The sequence below is a fragment of the Carassius carassius genome, chromosome 21 (assembly GCF_963082965.1).
Source record: "Carassius carassius chromosome 21, fCarCar2.1, whole genome shotgun sequence".
In the NCBI taxonomy this organism is placed as follows: domain Eukaryota; kingdom Metazoa; phylum Chordata; class Actinopteri; order Cypriniformes; family Cyprinidae; genus Carassius; species Carassius carassius.
Genome location: NC_081775.1, coordinates 6,488,414 through 6,504,716, shown reverse-complemented (window position 1 = coordinate 6,504,716; position 16,303 = coordinate 6,488,414). Strand labels below are relative to the sequence as shown.

Genomic DNA, 16,303 nt, shown 5'->3' with positions numbered 1-16,303 from the left:
TTAGATCCAGTATGGGCCTGAGACCCCCGTCTCTCTTGGGCACCAGAAAGTATCTGCTGTACAGCCCCCCACCTCGATTTGAGCTTGAGACACAGGCTCTACAGCCACTTTGCTCAACAGTTTTGATATTTCGGCCCGAAGTATGTGTGATACTTCTGTTTTGACCGTAGTTTCGACGTGCGCTGAAAAGCGCGGAGGGCGTTGAAAAAAACTGTAGCGAGTAGCCTCTCTTTATAATGCCTAGCACCCAATCCGAAACCCCTGGCAGCGCTGACCATGCATCTGCATGAATGGCTAAGGACTGGATGTGAAGCGCGCTCTGTTGACCGGGCAACGGCGGCGCTCGGGTGTGCTGCGCATTTGATGCGGGGAGCGCGCTGATCACAGCAGGCTGATCGCTCCTCCTCGACCCCGTCCCGGCGCTTAACCGACTGGGGGAAGTCTGAGCAGGTCCCGTGGGACTCGATATGTCTGCGAGTAACAGTGGGCTGCATATGTGCACATTTACTACTTTCAACTCGCTGTCTGCCTGTGTAGAGCGTACGTGCACGGGCCTCGTTTTTACAGAAGCCACGCGCCGTATCTGACATAGTGTATGTGGGCACTGGGGAGTGGGCACGTTTACTATATGGCGCGCTCGACCAATCTGTGTGCAGGGCTGTGCTTACACGTGGAGATGGGCACTGAGGAGTGGGCATCGTCACTGCATTTATAGCACCATCGGCCGTGGCCGGACGAGCGTGCACAGGTTTTTTTATTTTTTTTTTTTTATTTATTTTTTTTTTTAAAGAAACCAAATGACGCGTGTGACATAGCAATTGTGGTCACTGAGGGGTGGGCACGCTTACTATGCAGTGTGCGCGATCGACTTGAGTCGCTTTTATGGGCGCAGGCCCTGTGTGCAGGGCTGTGCTTACATGTGAGAATGGGCACTGAGGAGTGGGCATCGTCAATACATTTATAGCACCATCGGCCGTGGCCGGACGAACGTGCACGGGTTTCGTTTTTACAGAAACCACATGACGCGTGTGACATAGTGATTGTGGGCACTGAGGAGTGGGCACGTCTACTATGTAGTGCGCGTGATCGACTTGAGTCGCTTTTATGGGCGCGAGCCCTGTGTGAAGGGCTGTGCTTATATGTGGAGATGGGCACTGAGCAGTGGGCATCGTCACTACATTTATAGCACCATCGGCCGTGGCCGGGACACCAGAAATTACACCTTTTTCGGGAAATATCTGGGTAGCCGTGATAACGGTTTTCGTGTGCAGGCAAGCGGGCAACCGTACAGGCTTGCGCATTGCAAAAAACGCTGAAACAGTCACAATCTCTGGAACTGAAACAGCGGCGCGCTTAGGTGAGAGCCCGGCCACAGCGGAACTCGTACACCGGCGCTTCGATGAAGCAGCCATCGTGTGTAGTGCCGACGCAGCGTCATGCAGCATGCGTAGATGGCTTCCCTAGGATGGCTTCGGGGCTCCCGGCCTCACCGTAATCCTCTGCCGCTGTCCCCGCGGCGCGGGGCGACGGCCGGTAGAGCGAGAACGGGGGTCTCGAGCTGCGTTGCTGAAGCTGTTGTGATAACGGCTTTTGTGTGCAGGCAAGCGGGCAACTGTGCAGGCTTGCGCATTGCAGAAAACGCTGAGACAGTCACAATTCCTGGAACTGAAACAGCGGCGCGCTTGGGTGAGAGCTCGGCCACAGTGGAACTCGTACACCTGCGCTTCGGTGAAGCAGCCATCGTTAGTAGCGCCGACGCAGCGTCACACAGCAGGCTTTAGATGGCAACATCGCTTTTGCCGCCGTCCAGCAGAGGGCGGACAAAGGTGCGTCGTTATCGCCTGTTCCACCGGCGGAAGTGAGTGGTATTTCCTGTTTTTAGCATCATCAGTGTGGAGAATGCTAGTGAGACAGACGAACGAGTTCGTGCTGAATATGGAGCGTTCCAAGCCTTCGCCACCTCTTCGTGAAGCTCAGGAAGAAATGAGGCCGGCTTTGAGAAGTACGCTCATCCGAAAAGGAAATACCATCCAGCCGGGAACGAGAGGGGGGGCGCTGGTGCAAACCACTCGCGGCCGAGACTCATCGCGGCCAAAACGAGCATTCGCCCCGGCTCCTTCTCGATGTCAGCTCGTCTGCTGGGCTTCTGAGCAGAAGGCGCGAGATCCTCGGAGCTCGCCCAGCCCTCACTGCCCGAAGCTAGCAGAGAGCGCGTGTCCTCTTCCCCCGACGCGGCCCTGAGATCGACTTCCTCGGACGACGCGTCGGCAAACAGCGGGCGCTGCCCACCGGGAAGCGATGCAGGGGGGGACGGTGAAGCAGGGCGAACCGGCGGGCTCGGTTGAGCTGAAGACGGTTCCGGAATCCGCTGGAAGCGATGCTTTTACGGCGCCTCAGCGCAGCGGAGAATGCAGGCTCAGAGAAAAAGGCCAGGCGAGTCCTCAGAGTCACCATGGCAACAGCTCGCAGTGGGGGCATCCACCGTCAGCGAGCGCGAGTGCTGCATGATCTTCACCCAGGCAGGAGACACAGATGACGTACCGGTCTCCCTCGCTGAGTGGGGCTCTGACGAGCCGCAGGAAGGCATCTTAAAAAAGACGCAAGCTCTTTTACGAGTTTGTGTCGCAGGGCGAACACACACACACACATAAAGAACAGCTTGGATATAACAGGATTGAAAGGATATAGGCGCCGGATAGCGCAGCAGGAACGGCAGTGGAAGGCGGCGATGCCAGCAGCTTCAGAATGGCTCGTCCTGCTGATGTGCTTTCTCAGACGGCGCTTGCTTCCTCCGTGATCCAGCGATGCGTGAGCTTCGCTGAAGAGATGAAAAATCAGGTGAGTCAGCCTTTTCGAGCTCCTTTTATAGGTTGGGCCACACCCGTTTCGGCGGGAAGTGGCAAGAAGGGCGCGAAGCGCCCTTATTGTTCTGATGTTGCATCAGCCGCGCTCGATAGGCTGTGCAGTTGCCGCAGAACAAGCCAATGAGCGAACGAGCCGTCTCGCCTATGGCTGTGTACTGCTGCAAATGCGCTTTACAAAAATACAAAATTAAGGATAATTTTTTGCTTCAGTATTTCGTGAAAAGAGACTTTTCCCGTAGCGTCTTAGCTAAGACGCAGTACGAGAGAGCTCTCGTAAGAGAACTGGATATTTATCTTACAAAAATGCATGGATTCGCTACAGGGGGCCTTTATTCACCCCCGGAGCTGTGTGAGGGACATTTTATTACAGATGCACGCACTTTATTTCACGTCTTTTGAACAGTTGACAACAACATCCGCTTATCCTCAATGAAAGGCTTGGGAGAGCAAGGACAAATTGGATTATTCTGAAAGAAGAAAGTCACATAGACCTAGAATGCTTCGAGGGTGAGTAGAAGATGGACAAATTTTCATTCTCGGGTGAACAAACCCTTTAAACTTTCACATTATTACACTGTCCATTCAAGTGTGTTCAGAAACATATTCATAAATGTATGCTCTCTAGGTACACATTTTTTTCTATTATATTAATGTTATATGCAAGTAGTTTTATCATACTTTTAAGATTTTAAATACACTTCAAGTTTACATTAAGTAGGACAGAGTGTCTTGAACGTCTTAGTGAAGAAAAATAAGTAGTTTTCTACACATTCCAATTTTTTATCTCTAATAAGCAGTTTAAAAATGTGTTCTAATTGCTCTGATGGAATGAACAGAAGTCTCACACTGTTGTTACAGTAGATCTTCTTTAGCAACAAGTCAGAGGCTTTCTTCAGGTAATTTTTTGTACGACTGTGATTATTTGCTAACTTTTATAAACTTTTTTAACACTGACTCTCAAGAATAAAACCTCTTGAGGAAAAAAGCAAATATGAACAGATAGTGAATAAATCAAAGGCATTCCTCTGTATGCTTAACTTGCGATCATTTCAGTATCAGTGAGAATGGCTCAGACTCCTTGTTTAAAATAATTTGTTACATTTATATAGCGCTTTTCTGGGGTACTCAAAATGCTTTACATGAAAGGGGGAAATCTGAATAAGTTGTATGTGCTCACAGGTTCTGGAAGTGCGAGAAGAGGCTGTGATTGGGTCAGACAGCGAATCCATTCTGAGCTGGACTACATCACAACCCGCTCAGAAAAGCGATGTTACTGCATCAGGGAAGAAATGCCTCTCTGCAGTCTTCACAGAGGTACTGGATTCAAGTGCCAGAAGTATCATAAAAGCTTAAATTTGACCCACGGCATTCTAGATCCTGAACTCAAACAAATCTCAGTTCTGAAGTCTGAGAAGTCTCATACACAAATGTAAATGTGTGCAGAGAGAGCAGGATGTTGCAGTGACTCAGCCTCCATCAGAGAAAGCTTACAGGATTGTGCTGGCGGGAGACGCTGCGGTGGGAAAGTCTAGCTTCCTACTTCGCCTCTGTAAGAACGAGTTCAAAGGCAACACTAGTGCCACACTGGGTAAGACAGTGTCTTTTCTAACACTTTACCACACTTGTCTCAAATATAATCTCTTTGTGAAATTGTTTGTGTCTGTTTCCTTGCAGGGGTTGATTTCCAGATGAAAACCTTGGTGGTGGATGGTGTTCCAACAGTGCTGCAGTTATGGGACACAGCTGGACAGGAGAGGTAAGATCCCAGTGGGCAAATTCAATGGTATGAACTTTAAAGACCGTGACACACCAAACAGACATCCAAGAACATGCGTCAGTGAAATTGACTGTGTCGTTGCCTACATTTGACTGTGTCTGGACCAAATGTTGCGCTTGAACACAGCAAAAAATTAAAACAGCTAGCACCTACTGTGCATTATGTGACTGCACAAAAGGAAATATCTCTCCAGACCAGCAGATGCCAGAAGTCTGTATTCATCATTCAAAAAGGGAAACCTAAACTAACCGTTATTTAAATAAGTCTCAAGTGTCCCCATAATGTCTCTGTGAAGTTGCAGCTCAAAACACCCCACAGATAATTTATTATGTAATTTTGAAAATGCCTATTTTGAGTGGAAGCAGAAACACGCTGTTTTCTTCTCTTTAAAAATGCGAATGAACTGCTTCATTTTGTAGAATCTAGAAGGTACCTTTACAGATCGTACCTCCGATACTCTGATAAAAATATATATATGTATATATATATATATGTATATATATATATATATATATATATATATATATATATATATATATATATTATTTAAAATTACCCCTGTGAAGGTAAACAGCTGGGAAAGGAATTGCTTGTTTATATTAGATCTGTGTATCAAGTGATAGCAGTGTAATATACAGTACCTATACTGCTGTCTAAAAGCTGTTAATATGAGCCAAACAAAAAATAAAAACTGAAATCACTCACTGCTCTTGATTGAATGATTTCTGTAGCTCTAATAAGAATACATTTCTTATTTGAATGCTGCTTTTAAATGCTCTAGCATGAAGATAAACATGGTGTCTCTGCTAATACAGCAGTGTCCCTCAACAATCGTGGTTGGGGCTTGCAAAAGTCACATTTTACAGATTCTGCGAAGGGCTCTTTCTGAGACACTGCTTGTAATTTATGGGGATTAAAAGAAAGGAACAGGTGGATTTTTATCATTATAGGGTGGTTGTGTACATTCACTGCCAACACACATTTAAGTTTAAACAACATGTAAAAGTGAATTTTGCATAATAGGTGCTCTTTAAATCTTCTTTCTTCCACATTCTGATGCTCCTTTTTGACTAATTGTCTTGAACTACAGGTGCATCTCAATAAATTAGAATGTCATGGAAAAGTTAATTTATTTCAGTTATTCAACTCAAATTGTGAAATTTGTGTATTAAATAAATTCAATGCACACAGACTGAAGTAGTTTAAGTCTTTGGCTCTTTTAATTGTGATGATTTTGGCTCAAATTGAACAAAAATATACCAATTCACTATCTCAACGAATTAGATTAATTTATAAGACCAAAAAAAAAACACTTTTTAGTGAATTATTGGCCTTCTGGAAAGTATGTTCATTTACTGTACATGTACTCAATACTTAATAGGGGTAATTTTGCTTTAATTACTGTGTGGCATGGAGGTGATCAGGTTGTGGCACTGCTATAGTGGTATGGAGGCCCAGGTTTCTTTGACAGTGGCCTTCAGCTCATCTGCATTTTTTGGTCTCTTGTTTCACATTTTCCTCTTGACAATACCCCATAGATTCTCTCTGGGGTTCAGGTCTGGTGAGTTTGCTGGCCAGTCAAGCACACCAACACCATGGTCATTTAACCAACGTTTGGTGCTTTTGGCAGTGTAGGCAGGTGCCAAATCCTGCAGGGAAATGAAATCAGCATATTCATAAAGCTGGCCAGCAGAAGGAAGCATGAAGTCCTCCAAAATTTCTTGTTAAACGGGTGCAGTGACTTCAAAAAACACAATGGACCAACACCAGCAGATGACATCATCACAGACTGTGGAAGCTTAACTCTGGACTTCAAGCAACTTGGGCTATGAGCTTCTCCACCCTTCCTCCAAACTCTATGACCTTGGTTTCCAAATGAAATACAAAACTTGCTCTCATCTGAAAAGAGGACTTCAGATCACTGGATAACAGTCCAGTTCTTCTTCTCCTTAGCCCAGGTAAGATGCCTCTGACCTTGTCTGTGGTTCAGGAGTGGCTTAACAAGAGGAATACAACAACTGTAGCCAAATTCCTTGACAGGTCTGTATGCCTTGACCCCAGCCTCAGTCCAATCCTTGGGAAGTTCACTCAAATTCTTGAATCGATTTTGCTTGACAATCCTCATAAAGCTGCGGTTCTCTCGGTTGGTTGCGCATCTTTTTCTTGCGCACTTTTTCCTTCCACTCAACTTTCTGTCAACATGCTTGGATACAGCACTCTGTGAACACCCAGCTTCTTTGGGCAATGAATGTTTGTGGCTTACCCTCCTTTGGAAGGGTGTCAATGATTGTCTTCTGGACAGCTGTCAGATCAGCAGTCTTCCCCATGATTGTGTTGCCTAGTGAACCAAAGTGAGAGACCATTTTGAAGGCTCAGGAAACCTTTGCAGGTGTTTTGAGTTGATTAGCTGATTGACATGTCACCATATTCTAATTTGTTGAGATAGTGAATTGGTGGGTTTTTTGTTAAATGTGAGCCAAAATCGTCACAATTAAAATAACCAAAGACTTAAACTACTTTAAGTCTGTGTGCAATGAATTTATTTGATACACGAGTTTCACAATTTGAGTTGAATTACTGAAATAAATTAACTGTTCCATGACATTCTAATTTATTGAGATGCACCTCTATGGATGCATGCCTAAATCCACTGAATTTCTGCTATGATAAGCTGATTAGATATTTGCCTTTACAAGCAGTTGAACAGGTGTTTCTAATAAAGTGGTTTATGTGTGTGTGTGTAATGATCACAAACCCCCTGAAGTTCCACCATGAACCTCTATGGGCACAGTTGTACAGTTGACATAAAGTTGCCAAAACAGTGGCAAAATGTATTTGTGCTATTAATGTTCTTTAAATAATGTTCTGAACTGGTACTGCCACCTTGGAAAGTGCAAAAAAAACCTCAAACTCACATCACATGCACTTTATGAATACCCTAGTGTGTGCGTAAAAACAAAAGCGTACTTTGGTCTTAAGGTTGATTGCTTGGGTGTCTCTTTTATAGGTTTCGGAGCATTGCTAAGTCTTACTTCAGGAGGGCTGATGGGGTTCTCCTACTCTATGACGTCACGTGTGAGAAGAGCTTTCTGAATGTGCGCGAATGGGTCGATATCATTGAGGTATTTCCTACACAAAAACATAATTCTGCTGTGTAGACTTGACCATTATCTAATCTCTCTAGGAATAAACTAGGCCATTTTTACCTGATGCTACTATGCACTTAAGCCTGTTGATAGGCTGGACAGGCCTAGTAGTCTTAAGATAATGAGATGAATCTTGTAAACATGTCTACATAGATTTATTTTAATGTGAGAAGCAATCTCCTACATTGTGTGGAATCAGGCTTGGGGGAAACTCTGATTTCTTCTGAATATTGATTTGTTAACATTTGTGCAGCTGCACAAACCTATGGAAAATCAGCCTGTCAAACGGGCAGAGCTGACTGCCTGCAAAAGTCGAAGCTGAATACCATTTCATCAGAACGCCATTAGCAAGAAAATCTTCTCCTCACTAGACTCTGAAGAAGATAATAAGCCTTTCTGATCGTCGCAGAAGACCCCCAATAGAGAAATGGGGCATAACGACCCAGCTAATGCCAGACCTGTTATCTGAACACCAAGCTCTATGTGTCCTCACCTATGACAATAAGGACCTCATTGTGAAGTGGTCAGCTCTGGATAAGTTTAAGATAAGACGAACAGTTTCCGTAGCCAGGGCGCCACCAGCTAGCCGCATCAGACACCTGCCCCATTCTTTCCTGAAAGTTAACAATGAACTTTCTTTTCCATCTCCGCTTCTCTCACTTCCATGAAGGCTCTGAACAGAAGGGGTATGAGATGCCTCTCCTCTCAAAGAGGCATCTTTGCATTCCACACCACCGGGATGGATGCTGACAAGACAGCCTTCTTTGACTCCCCAATATTCTTCACAGGTCGCAAGCCATGCGCCACTTCCTGTCATATCTTTCTAGCTCGGCTGCTGCTTCAAATCCCCAGAGGGCTTCATTAACTCAGCAGCTTGCCTAGCCAACATCAGTGACTGCTCAGGTCCAACCTTTAGCAGAACTTGAGTTCAGACAGTGTTTCTGTAGCATCAAGCGCTTTCCATAAGGATCAGGGTTCCCGTCTAAGATAACGTTGGACCCTGAATCTCTGTAGAAGCTCTCCTGATGCTTGTATGTACCTCCCAACCCCCTGTCCAAATCTGGTGTTGGAGTGTTGTGTTATTGCCAATGCTAGATTCACCACATTAGATGCACTCGCACCCACAATATCCATTGCTGTTAAATCCACTGCTGTTCCCTTGTTCCAAGTTGTTTTTCAGTAGTCAGCTCGGCCCAAATGCAGGCTTAGCATTAGCCGGAACACTTACTGAGAATTCAGTCGCTAATGGTCTCTTTCTAAGTAGGGGCTTTCCTTCCCTTCAAAGCATTCCAGAGGATCCTAGGCCTCATGTAAGCCGCATCCTCTGTGATACCATTGGGACTGCCCCATATCCGGCCCCTGCAGTACTGGCTAAAAGCCCGTTTCCCATCCCACGCCTGGCATCTGGGATGCTTTCACCTAAAGGTGGACCATCACTGTGTCTCAGCTGTAGTCCCTTGGAAGGCTCCTTGCCTGTATCAGACAGGCATCCAATTGGGACTGACCTCCATAAGGAGGGTTGTTACGACAGATGCCTCCAAATCAAGTTGGGGGGCTTTGTGCAAGTGCAGACCATCATTCTGCTCCTGGTCCATGAAGGTAGCAATACTGTAGCGGAATCCATCACTCTGATAACTCTCCCCTCCTTAGAGGATGAGCAGGGAGCTAACTTATTTTGCCCGGTGCAGGCCCTCAGGACTTAATGTGGAGTGCTTTAGCCAATTGTGTCAGTCATAGCAAAGCAATGTGTGCTTTGGAGGCTGCTCTAAAGGGATGCTAGTTACGAAGCAAATATTATGCCGCTGGATAGTTGATGTGATAGCCCTGGCTTATGCGTCAGTGAGATCTGAGTGCCCTATTGGAGTGAAACCCCCCTCTACTAGGGGTATGGCCACCTCCTGGGCTTGGTCAAAAAAATCAACTCAGCAACTTACATTGTAACTGTTAATCATGCTTGTTCCTGTTGCTTATACTCCATCTGGCAACCCGTGGAAGCGGGGAGGAGAAACCATTTTCTTCCAATATTTTTAATTTGGACTGCAAAACTCATTTCAACCACTGGCTGTCAATATTACTTACTGCACCTTTATAGAAACATTACAATGTATGATGTTGCTGGTTCAGTTTGAATAGATACTGATTGTGATCATTTTCTGGTACAGGATGTGTCCCAGGATGACATTCCCATCATGCTTGTGGGGAACAAAACAGATCTGAGGAAGGAAGCTCTTCTGAATGGAGTTACTTGCATTCCAACCAGCTACGGAGAAAAACTGGCCATGGTTAGTGCCCAGGCTTTATCCACTGTTGCTTTCTGGTGTTCTAGGGCCTTTTTAAAACTTGAATACTTCAGTCTTTGTTCATGGTAAACTGCAAACTGCAAACTGTAAAAGCATGAGGGTAAATTATAATTTTAAATTATATATTAATTTAATTTAAATTTAAAATTATTAATTTACCCTCATGCTAACTGCAGTTTACCATGAACAAAGACTGAAGTATTCCAGTTTCAAAAAGGCCCTAGAACACCATGAACGCTCCATAACAAATAGTCTGTATGTCTAATGCTTTATATTCCTGAAGTCTAATTTGTCACACAAAACAATCATGGGCTTGGGAAGAATTGTGCTTTTTGGATATTTCTCGGATAGTGGCCTGGATTAAAAATTTCTTCTGCTTGTATTCCTTGAAACAAACGTGGGAGATTAAATGATGATGTTTTTTTTTTTTGGTTTTTTTTTAGGTGAACTTACTTTTCTGTTCTTTCAATTTTGTCTGTAGTTGTTGATTTGAATTAATCCTTCAGTTATCCAAAACATTGCCACCTACACATGAAAGAACATTTTTTTTGTTAGTATAAGGGTTAAACTGTGGCTGCTGTCTGTGTTCAGACATACAGTGCCTTATTCTGTGAGACGAGTGCAAAGGATGGATCCAACATCATTGAGGCTGTTCTTCATTTAGCCAGGTAAGCTCTGCTCCCGATTCAAAAAGAAAGTTTTAAATCTGATTTACATATTAGTCTACATCTGATTTGCAAACTGAAATAGACCAAATAAACTGAGAAGAATTTAGCAAAAATATATATAAAAAATTATAAATAAATAAATAATACATATTTTTCCCCAAAACTTTTTTTTTAAATACATATTTTTTTATGATAGTAATTTAATTTTACTGAATAATAATAATAAAACACACACACACATATATATATATATATAAGTGTGTGTGTGTGTGTGTGTGTGTGTGTGTGTGTGTGTGTGTGTGTGTGTGTGTGTGTGTGTGTAAAGCAGTGATGCAATTCATATAGTAAATATCAAGCAAAATATCAAAATATTACTTTGGACACATATTCTTGATAGCAGGTTTTGTGAGATTCACCGATAAAGAGCTTTCAGATGAACTGACTGCATACAGTATCGTTTGTAATATTAAAGCCAAGCACAAGAGGGCAGCAGTTTTATTGAGTTTATAATGCCTCGACGAAACTTTGTGAAGTGAATAATAACATGTCCCTATGACTGCCATGCCTTATTATGGTATCTTATGCAGCAAGTTTCTGTCTTCAGTTCACATGAGAAAACTTGGCATTTACCTTTGGCTGTTCAATTAAAATAATGTTTATTTAACATAATTGCTCACAGACTTTGGGCACAACCATGCATTGAAATGTTTTAATGTAAACTTTAAAAAAAATAACTTTAAATATGAACTAAATATATTAAACTTTAACAATTTTTTAGTGTATATAACAAAATTACAAATGAGAGGAATAAGCTGAATAAATTGTGTGTGTGTGTGTGTGTGTGTGTGTATGTATATATATATATATATATATATATATATATATATATATATATATATATATATATATAATGAATAATAGATTTAATTAATAAGATAAAAATACAAATAAATCAACATCAATAAGCATTTAGGGAGAGTGGAAAGGATTTATTACTCAAGACAAAACAACAACATTGCTGTGAACCTGATTTTTCCTACTGTTACCAAATTCCCAGCATTATACTTACATATTAGCATAATATTACATTTGAAAACCAAAACTGTGAATACTGGTGAATGTTTTGTCTGTCCTGCACTTCAGAGAGGTGACGAAGCATGCTGATGAGTACAAGGAACCCATATCTGTGGCCAAACTGTCTGGAAATCACAGCAAAAAGATGTCCAACCCTAATTGCTGCATGGGCTGATCCATGTTGATGTCACACGACAAGGCTTCTGCACACAGCTAATCAATTATTTAACCATTCATCTATTCAGATGGGAAATAACATTTAGCGATTTTGACTGTGCTAAGTTTTGTCCTCGGGACTGTCTCTGATTTTGTATTTTTAAATGACGAGTCACTTGTTGAAGCAGATCACTGTGTGTCATGCATTGCCTTTAACAGCCCTCAATTTCACAGCTTCTTAGTAGCATATTAGTAGCATATGGAGTGAACAGACACTCAGGCTTACAGAGCTCTGGATGCTGCATTTTGACTTTATTTATTACATGAAATCTTCCTTTAGCTTAGTGAAAAAGAATAATAGTTCTGTAATGTGTTATAGGATCATTGAAAAGGGTGTGTATGGGACTGTGTGTGTGTGTGTGTGTGTGTGTGTGTGTGTGTGTGTGTGTGTGTGTGTGTGTGTGTGTATGTGTGTGGTATTTGAAAGTTGATTGAAATAATGTGAAAAGTTTGTCAGGTAGGATATTATCATTGCTTTATGCAATTCATCACAGCAATGTTGGCTTTTTAATGCTCACTACATATGTTATGTTATATTCTATAATAAACAGCGCACACTTTTTACAATAAAAATATTTTCTTGCAGGAAAACATTTGTTAAATCAGTTAGAATGACGTGAGTAAGATTTGAATCCTAATGTCTTGTTTGTATTTCTTTTGTCATGTTGTCATTTCACTGTTATCTATCAGAAATGTTTCATTTTCATGATGGTTTAAATTTCAAATCTTAAGCAAAAATAAAAAGATTGCAATGTTTTCACTCCAGTTTTATTGTGGCAGTACTAACATATAAAACAATTATTATTATTTTTGTACATAAAAACAATCAAAAATCACTTTACAAATTTAATAAGGCGATTCCCAGTGAATCTGGGAACTGATTTTTTTTATATATATATATATATTTATACTCCCAGAGTTGTATTTTGAAATTAAATGACAGGCTGTTTTAAACTGAAACATTTATAATGCTGCTAAACATGCAAACAAAACACAATTCACATACACCGTGAAATCACCAAACACTCAAGATCTCAAACCTCAAAAAAACAACAACAACAACAAAAGAAAAAACGTACAGGCTTTTTCCAGATGTTCAGTTAGTTTGCATATTTTCTTTTTTTTATTATATTATTAGCAGTTTTTAAATAAACCCTAATAAAGATCTCAAAGTAAATGACAAGAATTGGTGAATGTTGCCGTTTTTTTTTTTTTTTTTGTCTTCCGTTAATAGACAACTGGTTTTAATCACAGCATATACAATTAAGTCAACTCTAAACTGTTATCCTTTTCCATATCATATTTCATCCTGAAAACACATTAAAAAAAAAAAAAAATTGACATTACTGTAATGAGAGCAATCGATGTTTTTGTTTCTTCTACAATGCGATTTTTACAATTTACAATTTATTTTTTAAATAAAATAGATTTTGGGGTACATAATAATCCTGATATGACATTCTTTGTAAGAATTCACCAGAAACATGACTTGCTAATGAACATTTGAAAACATGACAATTGTGTTGTTCATTCAGCAAATGCTGGGATAAAAAAAACAACTAAATAATAAAAAAAATAAAAAGTCTTTTGATTTTCCAGTTCTACCAGTGTTCAGTTTTGTATGTTTGTAGGCAAATAAATCACAGTTCTACCAAACATATAACAAAGAAATTGGTTAAATTAGTCTTGGGGTCCCATCATGCAACAGAATAGCAAGGCTATAAAAACAATAAACATAAATCCCAGTGCATAACATTTCTGAATGCTATACGAAATATGTTCACCCTCTGGCCAATTACAATGAGTTTTGACATCTATATTTTGCCACACTACGATATGTGATAAGAGATAAGGTTAATGGGCAAATTCAATCAACCTGCTGTAAAACGAATGAAGATCACAGTCTGTCTGTCACTGAAGCTCTGGCTTCCTCTAGCAGATTGATTGAATGTGGCCACTGCTTCTCTGCTTTCATCGGTCATGATAGCACACATTAAAGCATAAAGCATGACTATCTATTATTTACATTTTCCACATATGTGATGATTTTATTATAATGAAAACCACAACATTGACAGCAGCATCAGAACAAAGCATCGATGGTGTATTTCTATTATTGACTGCCTATTGAATCTATCAATAAATATGACTCAACCCTGAGCTGAAAATCCAGAGAAACCTGAACACAACACAATAGAATAAAGCCATCATGTCCTTTTCATAGTCCTATGATCATATACAAATACGACTTTTTTAAGCTAGCTGAATACACATGAAGGATGAGAATGTTTTCTTTTCACAGTATTTACAGATGTTTTACATGCAGAAGAATGGAACTCAAAGAGACCTAGTCTGTGTTTTAATGTACACATTTGTTTTTGTGGATGTTTTCACTACCGGAGAAATGTATGGACACACTTTTGCGTTAATAAAATGTTAATCATAATTAATTAGTCATTGAAACTATGAAAGAACGCAAATGGAAGTGTAGGAATTGCGTAAGTGACCAAATAACAAGGCATTAAATAAAAAATAAATCTAATTAAAATTTTCATTTTCTGTTAGTATTGGCTCTGAATTAAAATTTTACAAAGCAATTATCCATAAGACATTAGGTCAAAATTCAATTGTTTAAAATTAATAAAATATTACACCCCACTTTTCAGTGTTTCTAACTACTACATACTTCAAATTAATGAATGAATTACAAATGTACTTATTGTGTTCATGTTGTTTAGCAAAAAAACATTGTAATTATTAATAGAATTACAGAAAATAATTATATATGTATTTATATGCAGGTATTATTATTTTTTTTTAATAAAAGTGCAATGTAAAAACATGCATGTATAAAGTAAGTGCATTTTATTACATGCCTTATTAAATGTTTAATACATCGTAGTTAAAGAAACTTAATATAAACCCATAAGTAATTAATTAATAAGTTAATTGTTTGTAGGGGGAGGTTAAATATTAATATCAATGAAATATCATTATGAATCAATGTTAATAAATCTATATGAATTTTAGTTCATTACATTTACATACAAATCAAAATTAACAATTTATGACAAATCGTGACAAATTCATTTAACTGTGTCTAAGCTTTTGACTGGTAGTGTATACAGTATGATCTTTAAAAAGAAAATGTATTCATGATATATCAGAAAAAGATATATTAATTTACATTGATGAATACTGATAGAATCACAGGTGTATGCAGTATGATTCTGATTTGATGATGCACACATTGTAATGGGGATTAAATATGAGTCTATGAATATAAACCACATGATCCACAAATAACATACAATAGCAATCACATATCTACTTTGCGGTAATGTATCTATATAAATGCCTGTATGCTAATATGCATATTTGTTTTGTTTTATTTATTAATTTTTTTTATCAGAAAATAAAGATCCTTCAGTATTTGACATTCGTTCCTGAGAGCGCCACCTGCTGTTAGACATTAAATATAAGTGATCTGGGTTTATGTTGAATTGGATTTAAACTACAAATCTGTTGAGCGTGATGCATTGACAGAAATGTGTCATTAGCCCTTTTGCTATCACCTCAGCAACAGATGTGACATGACAAGTAGCTTTGTTAATTTGATTAGTTAATATGCTGCGCTGTGAACCGGCCAGTCCAGAAGACATCAGTCTCATCCTGGACCTCTGAAGGAAACACAAATGTAATCAGGTCATGTACGAGCTTTGATTTAATTAAATACGTAAAAAATGTAAATGGAGCAAGTCTTCACAGGTTCTTTAGGTTTGGTATTATGCAAAACATGTTGCAATTGCAGTATGCTAGTACAACTTGCAATTCAGAGTTTTTTTCTCAGAATTTTTAAATTTACATTTTGCAATTTTATTGTATTTTTTTTTTCCAAAAAAAATAGATGAATAAAAGTAAAATATGAAAAAGGCAATTCTGACTTCTCACAATAGCCCGTTTATATCTCACAATTCAGACTCCTTCCTCAATTTTAACGGTTTATATCTCACAATGCAGACTCTTTTCCTCAAATTTTGTGAGTTTATATCTTACAATTTAGCCTCTTTTCTTCAAATTTGTTTATATCTCAATTTAGCCTCTTTTTCTAAAAATTTTGAGTTTATATCCCACAATTCAGACTCTTTCCACAAATTTACGAGTTTATATCTCATAATGCAGACTAATTTCCTCAGATTTGTGAGTTTATATCTCACAATTGAACATCTTTTCCTCAGATTTGTTTACATCTCACCAT

The 16,303-nt window shown here is 39.8% G+C and overlaps 1 protein-coding gene across 1 annotated transcript in view; it reads left to right on the top strand.

The window, feature by feature from the left end:
• Positions 1–12,408, top strand: part of rasef (RAS and EF-hand domain containing) — a 33,943-nt gene extending 21,535 nt beyond the window's left edge. The window contains exons 11-17 of the mRNA XM_059503119.1: positions 4,044–4,178; positions 4,308–4,452; positions 4,539–4,620; positions 7,649–7,763; positions 9,950–10,069; positions 10,679–10,755; positions 11,899–12,408. Coding sequence (XP_059359102.1) covers positions 4,044–4,178; positions 4,308–4,452; positions 4,539–4,620; positions 7,649–7,763; positions 9,950–10,069; positions 10,679–10,755; positions 11,899–12,004 — 780 coding nt within the window. The 3' untranslated portion in view covers positions 12,005–12,408. The remainder of the gene's footprint in view (positions 1–4,043; positions 4,179–4,307; positions 4,453–4,538; positions 4,621–7,648; positions 7,764–9,949; positions 10,070–10,678; positions 10,756–11,898) is intronic.
• The last annotated feature ends 3,895 nt before the right edge of the window (positions 12,409–16,303 follow it).